At 41.3% G+C, this 23,474-nt stretch overlaps 2 protein-coding genes across 9 annotated transcripts in view; one reads left to right on the forward strand and one right to left on the reverse strand.

The window, feature by feature from the left end:
- Positions 1-4,576: 4,576 nt before the first annotated feature.
- Positions 4,577-19,838, reverse strand: agt (O-6-alkylguanine-DNA alkyltransferase). Of its 4 annotated transcripts, none has more exons than XM_076212662.1 (5): positions 19,660-19,838; positions 17,911-18,078; positions 13,912-14,066; positions 8,006-8,098; positions 4,577-6,485 (listed from the first exon to the last, which is right to left on the reverse strand). In XM_076212662.1, exons 2-5 carry the CDS (start codon positions 18,066-18,068, stop codon positions 6,319-6,321), a joined length of 573 nt encoding a protein of 190 aa, XP_076068777.1. In that variant the 5' UTR covers positions 18,069-18,078; positions 19,660-19,838; the 3' UTR covers positions 4,577-6,318. The 4 variants fall into 4 exon arrangements, with proteins under 4 accessions (XP_076068777.1, XP_076068776.1, XP_076068774.1 ...); XM_076212661.1 differs by lacking the exon at positions 19,660-19,838 and adding an exon at positions 19,447-19,544; XM_076212659.1 differs by lacking the exon at positions 19,660-19,838 and adding an exon at positions 19,409-19,501.
- Positions 19,624-23,474, forward strand: part of sds22 (protein phosphatase 1 regulatory subunit sds22) — a 61,511-nt gene continuing 57,660 nt past the window's right edge. For 2 of the 5 annotated variants that reach the window (XM_076212655.1, XM_076212657.1), the window contains exon 1: positions 19,626-19,745. The gene's annotated coding sequence lies outside the window, so the exon portion shown is untranslated. Of the gene's footprint in view, positions 19,746-19,965; positions 19,985-23,474 lie in introns of those variants that run through there. The other 3 variants (XM_076212653.1, XM_076212656.1, XM_076212654.1) reach the window with 3 other exon arrangements.

Here is a 23,474-nt window from a genome sequence, read left to right on the forward strand (position 1 = left end):
TTGGCGATTCACTTCCAGATTTCTGCTTCAGCATTGAACAGTATCAGTTTCTTAAGGATCTCGTCTTTGTTGTCTGCAAAGGGTTGTCGGAGCAGTTTGTTTCGCACTGATTGATGATAGCTCATTGCACTCTAGTAAGAGAGGTTTGAGGTTTTCTTTCTTCCGATGGCACAGGGAACAGTTTGTATTTACCTAGTTGTAATATACGGGAGGGGAGCTATGCTCGTGGTGACCCGTCTTTGTATCTCTCCGCATCAAGTTTTATCTTAAAATCTTGTATAGTGTTTGCACATACTGTTTTGTTGTCTAATTTGTTCCATGTATTAATCGCTCTGTGTGGGAAACTGTTCCTTTTTAATTTTTTTCTATAGCTATCTTTTTTCAGTTATTTTCCGTGTCCTCTCATTTTACTGTTGTCCCACACTAACAGGTCTTGGTTGGTGTGATGGTTTCTCCAATTTAGTTTTAAGGTGTTTGTCCTGGTATGTAATAGAGTGGCAAAGTCTAGGTCATTTTAATAGATTTCTTCCTCCGTTCATATTTCCTTTTTATCCATCGTCTGTCGTGTGATAAGGAGGGTTTACTTGCCAGTTCAGCTTTCCATATGTCTGTGTCAATATCTTTTATCTGGGCTTTGAGGTTTTTTGTCACTTTGAGACCCTCTTGGTTTAAGTTTAGCTTTTGCGAGTATGATCAGTTGTTGTTGTTGTCGTTCCCTAGACTGTCTGTCCGAGCGGTCCCGTCTCCCCAAAGGAATGCCACAGCCGAAACTGGGTTTTCCCACAAATCCTTTATATAGTATATGTTGTGTTGTTTGCGTGCATGATTGTGTATAATGCAGTCTTCCATTATGTGTTGTATGGTATGGGGTGAAGTGTTACATCCTGGGCAGCTGTCCACAATGCAGTCATCCAGCCTCTTCTGGTAGCTAAGAAGTGCTGGGTGGTGGCCGCACCGCAGTCTGGCCAGGTGGACTCTGTCCTTTTGTGGGAGAGAGGATTCAGAAGGGTGGATATCAGGGGGTCTGGGATGCAGCAGTGTGTTGTCTTTCAGTGTGTTAATGGAGCGTTGAGTGATATGATTATGAATATGTTTCCGGAGGCTGGTATTTGGTGGTTGTGGAGGAAGAGAAGAGAGTATCTGTGTGTGATACAGGTCTTTGGGTGTTGTTTTAATGTTTCTTGGTGTGTGTGGGTGTTCTGCTATGTAGTGTAGTGGGTGTGATGTGTTTGTGTGCCTCTCATGTCGAGGTGGTCCTTGACTTTGATCAGTTGCTTGGTCCAGTAATTTCCTTGTTTTTCATATAGGTCTTGGAAAATGAGACTGACTAGCTTGTTACCTCCATCTCCAATGATGTGTCTGGCATGTGAGAGCTCATTTTGCATGTCTCCGGTATATGCTGAGGAAGATCCGATCTCTGCTTTCAGGGTTGCTGCTGGGGTGTAGTGTGGTGTTCTATCATTTTGTATACACTGTTCTTTATTGTCAGTAGTTTGCTGAGTTTGCTCTTTGTGATTGCTTCTGTTGAGTGGAATATACTAAGGATAGCGACATTTTTCCAGAACACTTTGCCAATGCTGATTCTGTTGCAGCTTCTTGCCATAACTGAGGCTGTTTGATTAGCAAATGAGTTTGCTTTGGTGATGTTATTTATATGTTCTTTGAGGCATTTTACCTTTTTCGTTATTTCTATTCTTAAGTTATGTTATGGATTCCGTGACTTTTATTCCACTAATTTCTTTTGGGGACTGCTAGGTTATAAGTTAGCCTCAACCAAGACTGACCAATCAGCATTGAGTATGAACATGCTCAGCCTGGGTGATGTATATATATAGCACCCTCACCAGCTCCCTGAGACATCCTCACCTAAGACTCCTATGAGGAAAAATCTCTACCAAAGCTACTAAAGGAGGGTTAAGAAACCTGAAATTGCAATTTAACTGCATCAAAATAGACTGCTATACTTATGGATATATTATTCGTATCCTGTCAGAAGAAATAAATACACTACCATGATAAAAAAAAGAAATTGAATAAAATCTGTAATACAGAACTTGGAACTACTTTTAATAAAGTGTGTATATATATATATATATATATAATATGTACATGCATACATACATATACCAAAGGCTTTTTCCCCCTTACACGGGGGGTAGCCAAAAAAAAAAAGCATAAAAACCACTCCCACCCATTCCATTTCCTATATATTCCACTCCCCTCCCTCCCTCTTATCTTGGCACCTCCTGGATGATGGGTCATCCCTGCATCCTGTCCACTGCCCTGGGTCAGAAGCAGTGTCACAAGACACAGCACATCCACAGCAAGGCCACTTCATAAAATTGGTGACTCCCCCCTCTCCGTCCACTCATGCAGAAAAGGAGAAGACAGGGAGAAATCCCTTCGGGCTGTGACAAATTTTTTCTCATACATACTTCCTCACCCCCCATCTCCCACCCACTCCCCCTCATGCATCACAGCATCATCCATACACAACCCTTCTCCATTCACCCCTATCTTCTGTCCTCTCCCATCCTTCCTCTCTTTTGTAATGCCCCTTTCACCCCATCCATCCATCTCATCCTAGGACGCCCCCTCATATTCACTCCTTCCACACTTCTTTTACTAATCTTTCCTCACTCATTCTTTCCATGTGTCCAAACCATCCCAACACTCTGTCATCAGCACTATCTCCCAGCTTCCTTTCCACCCCTGTTCTCCTCCTCATTTCTCACTCTATTCCAGCCTAGTAACCCCTATCATACTTCTCAGACATTTCATCTCAAACACATTCAAACTTCTTCTCTCTTCCTCTCTTATGTTCCATGTTTCTTCCCTGTACAGTGCTGTTGGCACAATCACTCCTTCATATAACCTCCTTTTAGCATCCATTCCCAGATGTCTATTTCCCATTACATTTTTTAATCCACCAAGGCATTTACTCGCTTCTCTCAATCTACATTCTACCTCCACCTCCACATGAAAAGAATGAATAAAGATTAGTAAAAGAAGTGTGGAAGGTAGAGGCGGATAGAGTGAACAGGAGGGGGTGACTAAGGATGAGATGGATGGATGGGGTACAAGGGGTGCTGAGAAAGAGGGGATGTCTGTTGAGGAAGGGAGAAGACAGAAGATATGGGCGAGTAGAGAATGGTTGTATTTACTTAGCTGTATTTTGTGGGAAGGGGAGCTAGGCTCGTGGTGTCCCGCTTTTGTATCTTGCAGTATCTAGTTTGCTCTTAAACTCATGAATTGTTTTTGTGCACACTATTTCTTTGTCCAGTTTGTTCCAAGTGTCCACCACTCTATGTGGAAAACTGTTTTTCTTCAGATCTCTTCTGTAGGTATGTTTTTTTATTTTCTTTCCATTTCCTCTTGTGCTTCTTCTCTTGTCCCAATTTAACAAGTCCTCTCTATTGAGTATTTCTGCTGTGCCCTTCATGATTCTGTAGATGGTCAGTAGGTCACCTTTCTTCTTTGCTCAAGAGTCGGTAACTCCAGTTTAACCAATCTCTCCTCATATGAAAAGTTTGCAAGTGCAGGAGCCCTTTTTGTGGCTGCTCTCTGGATTCTTTATATTCTTTTTGGTACTGGGTGACCACAATATCGATGCTGTGATGTACAGTAGGGAGTGGGTGGGGGATGGGTGGGGGGTTTATGGAGTGGTCCTGTGTGAATGATATTTTGACACAGCCCAAAGAGATTTCTCCGTGTCTTCTCTTTTTCTGCACGAGGGGATGGAGAGGGGGGTGTCGCCAATCAAATGAAGCAGCCTTGCTGTGGATGTGCTATCTTGCTGCATTGCTTCTGATCCAGGACAATGGGTGAGATGCAGGGATGATCTGTTATCTAGAAGGAGCCAAGATAAGAAGGAGGGAGGGAGGGAGGGAGGGAGGGAGGGAGGGAGGGAGGGAGGGAGGGAGGGAGGAAGGAAGGAAGGAAGGAAGGAAGGAAGGAAGGAAGGGAGGAAGGAAGGGAGGGAGGGAGGAAAGGAGGGAGGAAGGAAGGGAGGAAGGAAGGGAGGAAGGAAGGGAGGGAGGAAGGAAGTAAGGAAGGGAGGAAGGAAGGAGGGAAAGACGGAAATGAGGAAAGAGGGAAGGGAGGAAAGAGGGAAGGAAGGAAGGAAGAAAGGACGGAAGGAAGGAAGGGAGGGACAGTAAATGGGAGTCAAGTGGGTGGGGACGACATCAGTGAAAGTGGAATCATGCCTTTTGGCTTTGATTGCCTCCTTGTAAGGGTAAAAAAGCCCTTGGTATTTGTATGTATGTATTTGCTGATCGGACAGCATCAACTTGAGAGACCTGTGAAGAAGTAGCACCTATGAAAACATCTCTCAACCTTCACCCAAAATCCACATGCATTCCTCACTTCCACCCAAAGGTGATATGGGTCTCCTGCAAGAGGAACTTTGGGCAACTGATTGATTAATTGTTGGTTGCATACATTTTTATTTGCAGACTGATGACCACTTGCCTATCTCGGTCTTTGAATGCAAATATGTTTACTACAAATCAAAACCGGTTCTAGAAATGTATGTAGCAGTCAATTATCAGAGCAGGGAAATAGAAATACAATATAAGTTGTGAAATATCTTATTGGAAAATATACATGATTTCTTTATTTAGGAAAAATATAAACCTATACCCCATATTGGGATACTGGCTGCATAGTAACATGCAGTCTATACTTTAGGGATTGTTTTAGGGTGCTCCTATGGGCCAGAACCACACATCATCTGTCTATGTTTGAGTTTAAAATCTCTACTTGTATAGGAAAGATGATACTTTTGCACTACTGCAGTCCCCTTAAACCTTCCCTTTACCATTTCTATGACTGCCATTTTATGATTCCCTGTGATAGGAGGGGGGAGGAAGCATGTTGCATATGAGGTGACAATGGGATGAGTGAAAGGACTAGTAATTCCCCATTCTATTTTTCTGATACAAAAAGTAAAGGTATAAGAGGGTCTATGAGGGTGGCTCCAATCAGAGCCACTGGTAAATAGATCACTGAATGTGTGTGAATATGGTACAGATGAGAGTTAAAGGAAAGAGACAGGTGATATGTTTATGGGAAAATGGATGTATTAGCACTGAATGAAACTAAACTGAAAGGAAGGGCAAGCTTGTGTTTGGGAGTGTGGTGGGTAGTGTCAGGAGTGATGAAGGGGCAAGGGAAGGAAGAAGTGGCACTAGTGGTAAGTGATGAAATAGGTAGGTGCGTAACAAAGTGGAGCAAAGTGTCTTTGAGGATAATGTGGGCAAAGGTGAAACTGGAATGGGAGATGCAGGTGTTTGCTAGTGCATATAACCTTGGTAGTGAGTGAGGTGAGGAAGAGAGGATCTTGGGTGTTAATGAGGATTAGGAAAACATATGATGTAATTGGGAAGGGAAATTTGGATCTAGAACTGGAGGGTGCATAGAGATACAAAAACCTTTTGGTAAAAAGTTAGGTTATCTTTTGGGGATTCATATATGATGGAGTTGACAGGAAGGCAGATGTACAGGATGGGGGGAAAGCTGTTGAGGGTGATAATTTTTTTTTATATGAGTAGTAGAGCTTGTGTTTAGGTAGGGAATAGAGGGAGTGAATGATTTGAGGTGAAAGTGGGCTGTCCCAAGGTTGTGTAATGTTGCCATGATTGTTCAACATGCATATGAATGGAGTGGTATGGGAGACTTGAGGGTGATGGATGGAGGATGGTGGGTGAGTGGAAGGAAATGGAAATTGAATCAGATGTTTGCAGATGACACGATGCTTATGGCTGAGTTGGAAGGAGGGACGGGTTGTTAGTGGTAGATTCTGGAGGGATATTTGAGAAAAGAAATTAGAAAATTAAATGTGGGCAAAATGTGATGAGATGTACAAGGGGAGAAGTCTGGCAGTGAGCTGGAGACAAGTTTAAAAGAAGAAAGGCTGGAGGAAGTAGTTTTATGTATTTTGGATCACAAGTCATAGGGAACAGGAGTGCAACAGGTTGTAATTAGAATAAGGTAAGCAATTAAATGTCTAGGAAGAATGGGAAGTGTCATGAGAAACAGGTATCTGAGGATAAACACAAAGGTAAGAGTGTACGAAGGGGTAATTGTGCTTACGACATTGTAAGGGGCAAAGACTTAAAATTTAAAGGAGGCAGAAAGGAAGAGCCTAAATGTGTTTAAGATTGTTGTAGAAAGTAAACTGGGGGTTACAAGGACGGACAGAGATAAATGAGGAAATGTGACAGTTTATAAGTCTCATGCCTAACATGTATCAGCGGGTAAGAAGTCTTTCAACAGAACAGGATAGGAACTTAGCAGTCACACCCTCTAATTCAGTTACTGAAATTTAGTTATTCCCTCGTGATGCAAAAGCCAGGCTTTCATGCTATTGCGAGTACCCCCATGATAATTCCCCATACCATTGGCCCGCACAACACGGTGACAGGGAAGCACCAAGCACACTGGGTTGTTCTTCATGGCAGATCCAACAGCCCTCACAGCACCTGCAAAAATTAAAATTCTAAAGGGACTTCCCATAAGAGGAATGGTCTTAAATAAGCAACATGAAAACAAACAACAAGGACATAACACCGGATAAGCATATTAATAAAATAGTCGGAGAAACCTATAATTTATTGAGGTTAATAAAAGTGGCATTTGCTTATTTGGACGAGGAAATGATAAAAAAAAATTCTAACTACACTAATAAGACCAAAACTTGAGTACGCAGCAACACTATGGACACCCAGTACCAAAAAGAATATAAAAAAATTAGAAAGAATACAAAGAGCAACAACAAAACTAGCACCAACTCTTTCCGAAATGACATATGAGCAAAGACTGTCCAAATTAGAATTACCAACTCTGGAACAAAGAAGGGAAAGAGGAGACTTACTATCTATAGAATAATGAAAGGAATGGAAATCTTAGATAAGAATGACTTATTGAAATGGGACAATGGAAAAATGAGAGGACATGAAAAGAAACTAAAAAAAAAAAGATGACTACAGAAAAGATCTGAAAAAACAGCTTCCCACACAGAGTGATAGATACTTGGAACAAATTAGACAAAGAAAGTGTGTGCAAACACTATTCAAGATTTTAAGAAAAAACTTGATGCTGAGAGATACAAAGACAGGTCACCATGAGCATAGCTCCATTCCCGTATAATACAACTAGGTAAAATACATATATATGTAAATGATATGGATGAGGGAGTAAATTGTTAATGAACTTCTTTGCTGACGATGCCTAATTACTAAAGAAAGTAAGAACAGAAGAAGATTGCAGATCGCTGCAAGAAGACCTAAACAAAATATGGGAATGGAGTCATAATGGAACTTGGAAAAAGCAAAAACAGAGTATCGAATCAATATAAAATTGGAAACAAAGAAGTCAAAAAAGTCAATTCAGAAAGGGTCCTGGGAGTAATCATCTCAAGTGACTTGACACCTGATAAACATGTCAATAAATTATTTGGAGAGACTTATAGCTTATTAAGATCAATGAAAGTGGCCTCCGACTACATAGATGAGGAGATGGTAAAATAATAGTTGTTACACTGATAAGACCTAAACTAGAATATGCTGCAACACTGTGGGCATCTAGCACAAAGAAGAACATAAGAAAAGAAAGAATCCAAAGAGCAGCAACAAAAATGGCACCTACACTGTCAAATCTGATATACGAACAAAGATTGGAGAAATTACAAGTCAACACTGGAACAGAGAAGAGAAAGAGGAAATTTGTTGACCATTTACAGAATTATAAAAGGGTTGGAAGTTCTCGATAGAGATGACTTATTAAAGTGAGACAAAAGAGAAACAAGAGGACACAAAAATAAACTAAAGAAAGACAGCTACAGAAGAGACCTGAAGAGAAAGAAAAAAAAAAAAAATCAATCCCCCAAGGCATTTACTTGGCAACTTCTAAATTTTATTATTCTGGCTCCCAACAAATGATCTTATTCAAATGAAGGAAACCTTTGGTAATCAAAGGGTTAATACTTTAAAAAATCTTATACCTGGATTGTTAAGTTTATTTGCAAGCTGTCCATACGTAACTATCTCTCCAACAGGTACTTTAGCCAACTCCTTCCAAACTTGAACAGTGAAACCTGAAATACATAAAACAATAATTAACCAATGATCCTCAACAAATGTCAACCAAGAATCATTATTAAATAGAATCTAGCACAAGGGTTCTCAGCTTTACTTGGCCCATTCACCCCTTTCACCATTTGTCTGAATGTCATTCCCCCCTCCTTTCCAAGATTGCCTGTTTCAAAAAGTGCATTCTAAATAATATGCAAATATTACTAAAAATCCTTTTATTTTTCTCCAAATTAGTATATATTTTTCCCATATTAATATAATTCCAGCCCAGGTGACAGGCCAGTTAGGCCAAAACCTATAACTGCTTTCCTCACCCCGTAAACTGACTGTGGTCACAATTCACCCCCAGAAAACCCAAAATTCACCCCTGGGGGTGAATTTCACCCCTAATGAGAACCCCTGATCTAGCAGTTCACATGTTTTAAACTCAATCAAAAACACTCTATATAGTATAATGCTATCTCTTTTACAAAATACACTCTATGAAACCAAGAACATGAAACTGATGACTCGAACTGCAAAGAAGTGGTTCCCCTCCTAGACCACTGCTCCACAGGGTATTGGGAAAGAGAGGAATGTCTGTTGAGGTGAGAAAACAGAAGATAGGGGTGAATGGAGAAGGATGATGATGTTGTGATGCATGGAAGGGAGTGGCTGTAAGAGTGAGAGAGTATGTGTGAATGATACTTTGATGCAGCCCAAAGGGATTTCTTCCAGTCCTTTCTTTTTCTGCATGAGGGGATGGAAAGGGGGGGGTCACCAATTAAATGAAGCGGCCTTGCTGTGGATGTACTGTATCTTGCTGCATTGCTTCTAACCCAGGGCAGTAGGCAAGATGTTCGGATGACCTGTCATCCAGGTGGAGCCAAGAAAGGAGGGAGGGAGGGGTGGTGAATGGGAGTGGAGTATGTGGGGATGAAATAAGTGGGAGTGGATTTATGCCTTTGACTTTGGCTACCTCCCTAGTAAGTGGGAAAAGGCTCTTGGTATATGCATGTAACCATCAAATTCTCTATTACACCAGACCCCCAAAATCACCCACCAGAAAAATTCCTCTGAAGACATGCAAGAAAAGTACAAAAGCATGCCAATGTTCAGGTTACCACCCAGCACTTCTGCACTAAAAGTCTATTTATATACCAAAGGCTTTTTCCCCCCTTACAAGGGAGGTAGCCAAATCAAAATACATATATCTGCTTCACTTAATCGGCAACCCTCCCTCTCCATCCCTCAATACATAAAGAGGGAAGACAGGGAGAAATCCCTTTAGGCTGTGTCAAAACATCATTCATTCATAACCACTCACCACCACCACCATCCCCCACCCCCTTGCTTCCTTGCATCACAGTATCATCCAAACTGAACCTACCAACACTGGAACAAAGAAGAGAAAGAGGAGATTTGCTGACTATCTACAGAATAATGAAAGGAATGGAAATTTTAGACAGGAACGACCTGTTAGTGTGGGACAATGGTAAAACGAGAGGACACGGAAAAAAACTGAAAAAAAGATAGCTATAGAAAAAACTTGAAAAGGAACAGTTTCCCACACAGAGCAATTAATACATGGAACAAATTAGACAACAAAACAATATGTGCAAACACTATATAAGATTTTAAGACAAAACTTGATGCAGAGAGATACAAAGACAGGTCACCACAAGCATAGCTCCCCTCCTGTATATTACAACTAGGTAAATACACAGCCATTCCCCACTCACCCCTTTCTCTTGCCTTCTCCCTTCCTCACTCAAAAGACATTCCCCGTTCCCTCAATGTTCTTTTCACTCCATCCATCCATCCATCTCATCCTCAGTCATCTCCTCAAGTACACTCCCTCCATCTCTGCCATCCACACCTCTTTTACTAGTCTTTCTTCACTCATTCTTCCCAAGTGTCCAAACAAAACCAGTATTCTTACATCAGCCCTATCTGTCATCTCCATTTCCAGCCTAGCTCTCCTCCTCACCTCATTTCTCACTCTATCCACTGAAACAGTACATACATACATACATATACCAAGGCTTTTTCCCCCTTACTAGGGAGGTAGCCAAAAAGGAAAAGGCATAAAATCATTCCCACCCATTCCATCCCTGAAAAGACTCCACACCCATCCACCCTCCCTCCCATCTTAGCACCTCCTAGATGACGGGTCATCCCTGCACCCTGTCCACTGCCCTGGGTCAGAAGCAGTGTCGCAAGACTGAAACAGTACCTCCACAAAACTGGCCTGGCAAGAAAAGATGCAACCATCACACTGAAGATACAAAGCATATTATACCAAACTGGTGTGATAGAGACCTTGGGCCTGTCCAGTCCACAGATTAGGTGTTAGCCCCTCAGATATTCACCTCCAGATTGAGGCGAGAATGTAGTGTGCTCATCAAACTACCCCAGATGCACCTGCCACACAGAGAACACAGAACCCCACATTAAACTGAACTACATTGCACTACCTGTGCATGGAATAAACTTCCTGCACAGGTAGTGCAATGTAGTTCAGTTCGAAGCTTTAAGAATCAATTAGATAAATACCTAAGTAAGATGCTGTAATGATTATAATTTATCTTATATTATTTATTTTTGTTTTGTTATCATTTGTCTGTCTGATTTTCATTTGTTATTAGTTATATGTCAATTTATTATTATCTACTATTTACCTGTGAAGGAGGATAGGGAAGGAAAGATAGCTGCAGTGGGAAATACGAAGAAAATGAGAGTGATGAGTGAGGAGAACGGAGGAGAAATAAGGAAGGATGAGGTGAAGGCAGTTGTAAAGATGATGAAAGCAGGTAAGGCACCTGGTCTGGATGGATGTCATGCAGAATGTCTGAAAAAGGGAGGTTCAGTGATGGTGGACTGGTTGGTGAGATTATTTAATGTTTGCTGGAGAGAGGGTAAAGTACCGGAGGACTGGAGTAGTGCCTGTATAGTTCCTCTTTACAAGGGAAAAGGGGACAAGTGTGAATGTAGTAATTTCAGAGGGATTAGCCTGTTGAGTGTAGTAGGGAAGGCTTATGGGAGAATCTTAATTGAGAGGATTAGGAGAGGAACAGAAGGAGTAATTAGTGAGGAACAGTGTGGATTTAGGACGGGTAGAGGTTGTGTAGATCAGATCTTTGTGGTAAGACAGATATGTGAGAAAGCTATAGGAAAGGGGAAGGATATTTTTTGGGCTTTTATGGATCTGGAAAAGGCTTATGATAGGGTAGACAGAAAGGCACTGTGGGAGGTTATGCAGATTTATGGGATAGGAGGAAAGCTTTTGGAGCTGTCAAGAGTTTTATGTGAGTAGTAGAGCATGTGTTAGGATTGGAAATGGAGAGAGTGAGTGGTTTGAAGTAAAGGTGGGACTTCGTCAAGGATGCGTTATGTCGCCCTGGCTGTTCAACTTATACATGGATGGGGTGGTGCGAGAGGTGAATGCTAGGGTAGTGAGTCAGGGATTGGAGATGGTTAAAGAAAATGGAGAAAAGTGGGAGGTGAGCCAGCTGTTGTTTGCGGACGACACTGCGCTTGTGGCAGGGTCAGAGGAGGGATTGAGGAAGCTGGTGGCAGAGTTTGGGAGAGTATGTGATAGAAGAAAGCTAAAGATAAATGTGGGTAAAAGTAAGGTGATGAGATGTACAAGGGGTGAAAGTGGCAGTAGACTGGAAGTGAACATTAAGGGAGAGCGACTGGAGGAAGTGGATAGTTTTAGATACTTGGGTGCAAGTGTAGCAGGAAAAGGTGGAGTGAAGGTGGAGGTAGAATGTAGATTGAGAGAAGCGAGTAAATGCCTTGGTGGTTTAAAGAGTGTAATGAGAAATAGACATATGGGAATGGATGCGAAGAGGAGACTGTATGAAGGAGTGATTGTGCCAACAGCACTGTATGGGGCAGAAACGTGGAACATAAGAGAAGAAGAGAGAAGGAGTTTGAATGTGTTTGAGATGAGGTGTCTGAGAAGTATGGTGGGGGTTACTAGGCTAGATAGAGTGAGAAATGAGGAGGTGAGGAGGAGAACAGGGGTGAAAAAGGATTTGGGAGAGAGGGTTGATGAAAGAATATTAGGATGGTTTGGACACATGGAAAGAATGAGTGACGAAAGACTAGTAAAAGAGGTATGGAAGGCAGATGTGGAGGGAGTGAACATGAGGGGACGTCCTAGGATGAGGTGGATGGATGGGGTGAAGGGGGCTTTGGGGAAGAGGGGAATGTCTGTTGAGGAAGGAAGGGAGAGGACGGAAGACAGAGGTGAGTGGAGAATGGTTGTATATGGATGATGTTGTGACGACATGAGGAGGAATAGGCGGGGGGGTGGGGGGTGGGGTAGTATGTGTGAGTAAATTTTGACGCAGCCCGAAGGGATTTCTCCCCGTCCTCTCCTTATATGCAAAGGGGGACGGAGAGGGGGGGTCGCCGATTAAATGAAGCGGCCTTGCTGTGGATGTACTGTGTCGTGCGACACTGCTTCTGACCCAGGGCGGTGGGCAGGGTTCAGGGATGACCCGTCATCCAGGAGGTGCTCAGATGTGAGGAAGGGTGGGAGGGGTGTGGAGTATATTTAGGGATGAAATGGGTGGGAGTGTTTTTATGCCTTTCCTTTTGTGGCTACCTCCCTTGGAAGGGGGAAAAAGCCTTGGTATATGTATGTATGTACTATTTACCTGTTTGTTTATTATTTAACTCTACCTATGCATTTATTTATGTATTTTATTTGTTATTTACATTATTATAGTTTTGTTTTGTTTTTATCAATATGATTTTTTTTTTTGCATCTGACCTAGCTATGGATCAAAAGGTCTCCTGTTGGCATGCTCCACCTTTGTAATCCTTTGTAAAATCCTAGACAACATATCTTCCCTGAATGACTTCTGATCCTGCCCAGAGGCTGTTGTCAGTTTCCTGAAGGCTGCAGATCTTCTGCATGGGAGACCAGAGGCAACAGATTGACTGACTGATCTCAGTTGTGAGTGGGCATGGCAACATCTACTCTGAGCTAGGCTGAATGTCTTTTTAAAAGCACAAATCTTATAAGAGCCCACATTCAGGCTCACAATTACTCCTTTGCTATTTTTCTGTATGTATCAACTGGATAAGTTACTGGGCATGGTCAGCACAGCATACAGCTCAACCCAGCCATTTGGACCTCTCTACAGCTCAACCCAGCCATTTGGACCTCTCTACAGCTCAACCCAGCCATTTGGACCTCTCAGGTCATTCTTGTGTGCCACACTGAACCCTCTTGGTCAGTTGGATCATTCCTCTAGCCAAGTTCCTGTGCCACCTCTCCCAAAATAAAACCAGCTTCAAACCTCTCACTGCATCTATCACTCTCCCACTCCAGTCAAGTAGGTGCACCACACCCACACACATGAAGCATGCTACAAAGGTGTTGATTGATTATGAAGACTGGCAGCAGAGAAACGAATCTCTTTCATGTTGATCTCACAGACCATCACTTGTAGGTATTTGTCCTTGGCCCTTTCCTGTAGCAATTTATAGGCAAGACCCAGTACCACTGGCATACATCTTGGGACCAGAGGTCTTCTGTAAGAGATAACTAAGACAGCATACTAACTATATTACAACTACAGTACTTCACTCTACAAAATTATCCCCTTGGCTAAATAAAATCACTTGGCACTAAACAGAATAAAATCCAGAATGTTACTGAAAAGAAAGAGTCAATTTACTTCTGCCTTAGCTTTAGCAAAGATTCTACTATGTCACAAAATTTAAGTTCCCTTGGAAGCTTTGCATATCATGAAACTATCACAATATGGAAATGAAGATATCATGCATTAGGGCTATCATATACATCACCACTCACTTCCTTGCTTATCCTCCAAAGCACAAACATTAGGGATGGGCAAGTGCTGGACTTGAGCAGGATTTTCAAAGTATGCTTGCATCCATGACAGAGTTTCTATCACTGGGGTGGGGATATTCTTTGTGCTAACTTCCCCAAGAAGTCCCACATGAGTTCTGGTGGGTTGAGGGAAAAATTGGTGATTAATCTGTTCCACTGACCTTTCCATGGCATGTGCCAAACATACGTTCCCTGTGCATATCTGCTTCCATCCATTCTCATAACGGGTAACTGGCAATGGCCACTGGACAGGGCCAAAGGTCACTCAGAGAAGAAATACTGTATTGTTATCTAGGGAAGTATAGGATGATGTGCTCAGTGTCCCCTGTATGATGGTTGAATCTAGTGGAGTTTGATTCCGTACTGGTACTGTCTTAGAACTAGATGGTATCCTGAACACAAATATGCTTGTGAGGTTATTTCTTCTCCTCTATCTATTCATCTATACACCAAAGGCTTTTCCCCTTGTTGTTGTTGTCATTCTCTAGGCTGTCTGGCCAAGAGTCCAGTCTCCCTGAGGAATGCCATGGCTGAAATGGGGTTTTCCCACAAATTCTTTGTAGAGTGTATACTGTGTTGTTTGCATGCATGATTGTGCACAATACAGTCTTCCATAATGTGTTGAATAGTATGGAGTGAAGTGTTGCATCCTGGACAGTTATCTGCAAGGCTGCATGCCCACATCACAGATAACTATGCAGGATGCAACACTTCAACACATTATGGAAGACTGCATTGTACACAATCACACACACCAACAATATATGCATTATACACAATATATATGCATTATACACAATCATGCACGCAAACAACACAACATACACTCTATAAAGGATTTGTGGGAAAACCCAGTTTCGGCTGTGGCATTACTTGGGGAGACGGGACTGCTCGGACAGACAGTCTAGGGAACGACAACAACAACAATATATGCTTTCTAAGGGATTTGTGGGAAAACCCCTTTCCAGCTGTGCCATTCCTCAGGGAGCCAGGACTGCTCTGCCAGACAACAACAACAACAACAAGGGGGAGAAGCCTTTGGTATATAGATAAATAGACAGATCTTCCCCCCTTGTAAGGGAGGTAGGCAGCTAAGGGATGCACCCATCTCCACCCACCCATCTTAGCTCCTCATAAATGAACCACAGAGAAATACATAATCAAAGAATGACAATAAAATCATATTAAATGAGCAATAACATGGACAACCTTTCTTTGAATAAAATAAAAAAAATTCTAAATAAATTAATATTTATGATCATGTTGATGCCACTCTTATGCAAAGTAAAATCATGTGGCGGACTATAACAAAACCTAAAAATGTATGAAACTAAAAATTATGTCATTAAGATGATGTGTCTTGCTGCATCACTTAGGACCCAGGCAGTGGGCGGGATACAGGGGCCTTCATCCACGAGGATCTAAGATGAGAGAGAGACAAATGGGTGGTGAATGGGAGTAGGATAGGCAGGAGGTGGGTGCATGCCTTGGTTAGCTGGCAGAAGAGGACAGAGGTTTGGGAGTGTTGATAAAAGGCGACCTGTCTCCCGACAAACACATTAGCAGGATTGTGGGAAAGATGTAGAGTGAGAATCAACACTGTGCGAGATCGAAACCTTTATTGGTACGACATTTCGCTTGTTACAGCTTTTTCAAGTACAGACATATGGCAAACACTCTGAGTACATATAGGCCGACGGGGAAGGAACTGGGAGAGGTTATCAGGGAGGGGTGGGTGGTAGGTGGAGGGGCAGAGAAGGGGATGGGTGGGACTTGATGGAGATAAAGGAGGACATTTCGGACAGTTTGTTGAAGTGGACTAAGGGGGACATTTCATACATAAGTATATAAAGACTGCTGCAGAACACTGAAGTGGCTTTTCATTATGTGGATGAAGAGATGATGAAAAAACTCATTGAAACTCTGATCTATCCAAGATTAGAATATATATCAGTGGTATGGTCCCCACAAAGAGTGAAGGATATATGCAAGATCAAGAGAATACAAAGAGTAGCAACCAAACTGGTCCACAGGTTGGCAAGTAAACCAGAAGAGGCTAAACGGGGTAGATTGTATTGACAGAAGAGATCTCTTGATTAAAGATGGCAGGGCTTTAAGAGGTCATGGGAACAAGTTAACCACTTCCATGCGGTGACACCTATGTAGGCGGCATGAGGAGCAAGTGGGTACTCGATGATGCCGACGTCGGCATCTTGATTATATTTATTGTAGTCGTACCTACGTAACTTCCATTCTCTCTAAACTGGCTTCATCATATTTTCTATGGTTATCAAAATACATAGGTGAAAGAGAACGAACGATTGAGCACTGACTTTATTTTTTGTAATGCGATTATTATGATGCAACATCGCACATCGGGCAGCTAATGCTGCCAAACGTGCGATGTGCCCCGGAGTGAAGAGGTTCTTCACATGCCTAAAGGATGTGAAGAAATACAGTTTTCTATATAGATGCATAAACACTTGGAATAGCTTAGGTGATATAGCCAAAACTCAAACAATACATAAAATTCAAATCTCAATATGATGACTGGAAATCAAGGATATAAAATATGTTGAACTTGTACATGAATTTGAGGCTAGGTACGATAAACTGAAGAGCAGGAGACAGGACCCAATGAACACTGCTCCCTTCCTGTGTACTACAGTTAGGTAAGTTCCTTCCTTATATGGGGGACAGAAGCGTTTGGTATATGGAGAGATAAGTTGCAGATTAATTATAATCTTTTAAAGCTCACTCACCTTTTCCTCCTTCCAAACATGACAATCACCCAATCACATCTTTTAGTCACCCGTTATAACCCCGTCTGAGGTATTGGATGTATATTATTGTGTAGTAGCATGCAACATATACTTTATAGGGCACCCCTACAGACCAGAGCCAAACATCATTTTGTCTATGTTAGAGGAAATCTTTACTCATAGAGAAATAATAATGCTACTTTATTGTACTGTGACTGCCACTCCATTATGCTGTCCCCCCTTTTAATGGGGATAGTTGGGGTGTGAGACTAATCTTAGGTACCCACAAGAAACAGAGAGACGGGCGTATGTGTTAGCATCCGTGCGTAAATCTACCAACTCCCCCTTTGTGTTATCTTGTGAAACTTCATTTCACTTCTCAATACAACCCCTAGCTGTCACAATCTCTCCCTAAACTATTCCTCTAGCAGAATCCTGAACTGGAAGTTGGGAATTTTTCCTCATCCTCTTAAAACTAATGGTCCTAGTTTACATCTCCGTCTTAGTGACGTCACGGGTGGGCGGAGCTACAGTACACTCTAAAAATAAAATGCAATTTACCATACACTCTAAAAATAAAATGCAATTTAACAAAAATAATATTCCTTTAAAATTCCTGGCCTTACAAAGGGAATATCTGTTGAGCAAGGAAGGGACAAGGCAAGAGATAGGTGGTGACTGGAGAATGGCTGTGTATGGATGATACTGTGATGCAAGTAAGGGAGGGAGCGGGGGAATGGGGGTAAGGAGTGGTTATGTATGAATGACATTTTGACACAGCCTGAAGGGATTTCTCCCTGTCTCCTCTTTATAAATGAGGGGACGGAGAGAGGGGGTCACCTATTAAATGAAGAAGCCTTGCTGTGGATGTGTTGTACCTTGCTGCATTGCTTCTGACCCAGGACAGTGGGTGGAATACAGGGATGACCTGTCATCTATGAGGAGCTAAAAGGTAAGGGAGGAAAGGAAGGTGGATGGGAGCGGAAAGGGGTGAGAGTGGGTACTTGGGTTTTGACTTGGCAGCTCCCTTGTAAGGTGGGGAAAAAAAAAACCTTGTATTTAGATATCATGAAATTTTCATCACATCTTATCAGATATGAAGATCAACTAATTATGATTTATCCCACTACTTGGTTGAAGCTTTTGTTTTTTTCTCTTTTTTATGTCTGAAAAGCAATCAATTATAATTCTAAATCACCTGTTATTTGGTGTGAAGTTTTCGTCTGTCACTTTCCCGTCTAATCCGTTGTAGTGGAGACCTTTGTGGCAGGACTTGACCAGAAAAATACCAACAGGAGAAGAAATACGGTGCTCCTCAACTACTTCATGGCAGTTCTTGGTATTTGGTTTCTTCATTTTTGGGTATCTGAAGTATAACTTCAGTGACAATTAATTACATAATGATAAGAGAGTGGAAAGAGGAAGAGACAGGTGAAGGATTTTTTCTTCTTCTTCTGCCCAAGGAGACATTAACCCCTTGCGTACCGGATGTGTGTTTTGTGACGCCTGCGTGTCACGGCTGAGTGTACCCGCCAGGAACCGAGCGTGCTCCCCGTGACACGCACGTGTCACAGTTATAAGCTGTGTGTATTGAGGGCTCTCAAGGCCTCGGTTTCTGGGTTATCTCTACCCACGTGGTGGCAAGTGTCTGTGTTTACAAACATAAGGCTCCAGCCATTCGTGGGACGGTTTGAAATGTTTGTTTACTTAAGGTTGATGGGTCGGTAACGAAGGGGTTAATTGTGCTGATGAGATGGAGTCTTAAAGGTGTAAAGGAAGTATTTAAGAAAGTCAGCAGAAAGGAGGTAGAAGTTATATTACCATGACATACAAATTTGCATCAGAATCAACAGAATATTAAATATCTTTCCCTTATCCTTTCTGCAATAGAGACATTAACTAACATTTTTAAAATCTATTCTATTATTTCGCAAGCTAATAGCTACAATAGGCAGTAAGGAATGGTGGAGATAGGAAGTGGTGATGGGGGAAGGGGGGGCATCACTGGGAACTTTGCCCCTGTAGGAGCGGCACTTAGGCCTGTAATGGCTCCTCTGCATGAAGATGGTGGCATTGATGAGTTGTGATGTTCATCTAGTGAACACATACTGACAACGATTGGTTCTAGTAACTTTGTTATGGAAAAGAAGCTTCCTCACGAAGTAATAAAAGTTGACAATGGAGTTCATTGAGAAAACCAATTACTAGTATGCCATTATTAATGTCAACATCTTTTACATGTTATTAAAATTGTGCCTTAAAGTTATAATTTAACCCAGAGTAAGACTTAACCACCCTTTCCTGATCAACCTCAAAATACATTATAACATTTCTAAACTAGACCTGTAGCAAATATGTATGCCTTCGATAACTATATACTATAATTTTCTTAAAACTTCGATTTTCAATGCCTATATTACCTCGGCCCCATTAGCACTCTGAGGTCTTGGCTTAGTGTCATGTTTCCTGTAAGTGGCTGAAGAAGCTATGAACAGAATGAGATGTTCATTATTCAAGTTATCTTTAAACATTTTTGTCAGTGTAAATAAAATTTTAGCAACAAAAGCGATTGCTCTCATTACCAAGTTATTAAAGCACAATAAAATAAAAAATAGAGCTACAGTTGTTAATTTGAGCACAGGAATAAGAGTACATCAACTAGCATGTCAGAAGATTAAAAATCAATATTCACACACATGCTAAATTTCGACTTTAATTATATGTATTTTCTCACTCTAGCGTCCAGTTGTATGCAATACACGTTACCCGGGTACGCTTATGCTTTCCTTATTAGACTAGAAAATAAAATTATATTTTGTCCCATAATGTTTGAATATCAATAATCATAAGAAATAATAAGGAGAGCATATTAGGAAGTTCATAGAATAATTAAATGAATTTAAAATCAATAAAACTTTTGAGCAACTGCAAATAAATTTTAGAATACCAAATGTAAACAACATCATCTTTCAGGGCGGCGGCCGATATTCCTCCACCAATCCGTACTTGTGAGTCATTCCAGACAGTTTCCATGTAAGTTGTAGTCACTTGTTCTTTGTTATTTCTTTAATCATACATTTCTGTTAAGCATAGGACTAGTTAAGGAAGTTTTGTTTCAATGACAAAGGAAGAGTCCATTTGTTTTTGGTTCAGACGACCTTTTGATTTTAGCTCAAGATCTAAGGCCACAAATAGATTAGATACATTGTTATTGACAGCATCAAAATTGATGCTTGTAAATACACCACTTTAACTGGAGCAACGATTAAACTGTATGTAAACGATATTGCCATTACAAAGCTAGATTTTATTAGGGAAGGCAAATTCAGTGCCAGTGGAGTTAATTTTTGCTAGAATTAGCTACTGACTAACTGTTACTGTATTATCTAGTACTTGTTTATGCAGAAATTGACAAAATCATCTTATACTAATCATTACAAATTTCTGAATGCTACTTATGAAGTAGTTTTTGTGTAACTGTATTTTGCATATCACAGTTTGAAGTAATTTGAATGTTGACAATAAGACTACTGTTTAGAGACAATTGGTTGCTTGTACATTTGCATTATTATTATTATATTCATTATAATTGTAGGGTATTTATGATGTACAATTCTTTAATGATGTAGTTCATGTCAGAGTGGTTTGTGTAGTCCTTACCTGGAAATACAATGTATTAATTGATTTTTGAAAAGCATATGGAATGTACTAAGATAAACCTTATTCCTTGTAATATGAAAATGCAGGAGATAGTTATAGTATTTACCGAGTTATAATGAACAGGAATAGAATAGTGCTATGCTCCAGGAGTACCATCTGTTTTCAACAATCAAATTAATTGTCACTGATGAAAATTGTAGAAGCACATTTGTAAATTAAAACTAAAAGTACAGTTAGAACAGAGGAAAAAACTGGAAACTGAATTGAGTGTGCATATTGTTTCTGACTGAACTTTTAAGATGCTGTAATACTTAGATGACAATATTTTGGTTGATGTGCTTAGAAATGTACTGTATATAAATATTCTATATGCCAGTATCATACTTTAATTTGCCGAGATGTATCTACCTAAGGAATGTGCCACTAGATAATTCTCTAGAATGGTTGTGTACTAATTTTTGAGTTAAGATAATATTTTTCCAATTGTTTTTCAGTGATTCTGACTTTCATTAGTTGGTGAAATTGCTAAAATTTGAGACAGTGATGTTATGTTATATCTCTTGGAAGGGATGGATGGTGCACATTATTCAAGTAAATATTAATGTATGATGAAACTTGGTTATTTCTACCTTATTCGGGCATTTTGGGAAGTTGAGTAAATTTAGATATGGTTAAACAGGTGGTTAATTTAAGTTGATATCTCTTCCCACCAACATGCTCTTTACCCCTCATGTAATAAAAAAGGTGATTTTGTCATACATACATATACCAAGGCTTTTTCCCCCATACAAGGGAGGTAGTCAAAAAGAAAAAGGCATAAAATCATTCCCACCCATTCCATCTCTAAACACACTCCACTCCCCTCCACCCTCCCTCTTATCTTAGCACCTCCTGGATGACGGGTCATCCCTACACCCTGTCCACTGCCCTGGGTCAGAGGTAGTGTCGCAAGGCACAGCACATCCACAGCAAGGCCGCTTCATTAAATTGGCGACCCTCCTCTCCGTCCCCCCATGCAGAAAAGGAGAAGTAGGGGAGAAATCCCTTCAGGCTGCATCAAATTTTGCTCACACATACTACCTCACCCCCCATCCCCCTGTCCATTCCACCTCATGCATCACAACATCATCCATATACAACCATTCTCCATTCACCCCTGTCTTCTGTCCTCTCCCGTCCTTCCTCAACAGACATTCCCCTCTTCCCCAAAGCCCCCTTCATACCATCCATCCATCTCATTCTAGGATGTCCCTTCATGTTCACTCCCTCCACATCTGCCTTCCATACTTCTTTTACTAGTTTTTCTTCATTCATTCTTTCCATGTGTCCAAACCATCCTAATACTCTTTCATCAACCCCATCTCCCAACTCCATTTCCACCCCTGTTCTCCCTCATTTCTCACTCTATCCAGCCTAGTAACCCCTATCATACTCCTCAGACACCTCATCTCAAACACATTCAAACTCTTCTCCTCCTCTCTTATATTTCATGTTTCTGCCCCATACAGTGCTGTTGGCACAATCACTCCTTCATAAAGTCTCCTCTTAGCATCCATTCCCAAATGTCTGTTCCTCATTACATTTTTTAATCCACTAAGGCATTTACTTGCTTCTCTCAATATACATTCTACCTCCACCTTCACTTTACCTTTTCCTGCTACATTTGCACCCAAGTATCTAAAACTATCCACTTCCTCCAATCGCTCTCCCTTAATGCTCACTTCCAGTCTGCTGCCACTTTCACCCCTTGTACATCTCATCACCTTACTTCTACCCACATTTATCTTCAGCTTTCTTCTTTCACACACTCTTCCGAACTCTGTCCTCAATCCTTCCTCCGATCCTGCCACAAGTGCAGTGTTGTCTGCAAACAACAGCTGGCTCACCTCCCACTTTTCTCCATTTTCTTTAACCATCTCCAATCCCTGACCCACCACCCTTGCATTTACCTCTCGCACCACCCCATCCATGTATAAGTTGAACAGCCAGGGAGACATAATACATCCTTGACGAAGTCCCACCTTTACCTCGAACCACTCACTCTCTCCATTTCTAATCCTGACACATGCTCTACTACTCTCATAAAAACTCTTGACAGCTCCTAGAAGCTTTCCTCCTATCCCGTATATCCGCAAAACCTCCCACAGTGCCTTCCTGTCTACCCTGTCATAAGCCTTTTCCAGATCCATAAAAGCCCAAAAATCATCCTTCCCCTTTCGTATAGCTTTCTCACATACCTGTCTTACCACAAAAATCTGATCTACAGAACCTCTACCCGTCCTAAATCCACACTGATCCTCACCAATTACTCCCTCTGTTCCTCTCCTAATCCTCTCAATCAAGATCCTCCCATAAGCCTTCCCAACTACACTTAGCAAGCTAATCCCTCTGAAACTACTACATTCACACTTGTTCCCTTTTCCCTTGTAAAGTAGAACTATACAGGCACTCCTCCAGTCCTCCGGCACTCTACCCTCTCTCCAGCAAACATTGAATAACCTCACCAGCCAGTCCACCATAACTGTACCTCCATTTTTTAGACATTCTGCATGGCATCCATCCAGACCAGGTGCCTTACATGCTTTCATCATCTTGACAACTGCCTTCACTTCATCCTTCCCTATTTCTCCTCCATTATCCTCACTCATCACGGTCATTTTCTTAGAACTTCCCACTGCAGCTATCTTTCCCTTCCTATCCTCCTTCACATTTAGCAACTCATAAATGACCATTAATTCCTCTGCAAACAGAGGCCAGGCTCATTTGAGTTGCATGAAAAAAAAAAGTTGAAATATGTAATCATGTCTTATAGAATCCTGACTTCAGGCTAGTTGTTGGGGAGACACCCGTTCACTGATCAATACCATGTTTATTGTCAACTGGGCATACAAAGGAGATGCAAGCAACAGACCTAATGGTCCTTACAGGGCTGTTTGTGAATTGAAAAGGAGAGTATACAGTGGAAAATGTTAAGAACCACCAACTTTATTTAAATGTGCGAGTTCACTATGCTGGGAAACAAGTTAGATTGGGTTTGGTCTCCATGTGTTTATCTAGGCATTTGTTAAACAATGTTAATTGTATTTGAACTCGTAACATGGT

The sequence above is a fragment of the Oratosquilla oratoria genome, chromosome 30, assembly GCF_046742065.1.
Source record: "Oratosquilla oratoria isolate Oo_2021 chromosome 30, ASM4674206v1, whole genome shotgun sequence".
NCBI lineage: Eukaryota > Metazoa > Arthropoda > Malacostraca > Stomatopoda > Squillidae > Oratosquilla > Oratosquilla oratoria.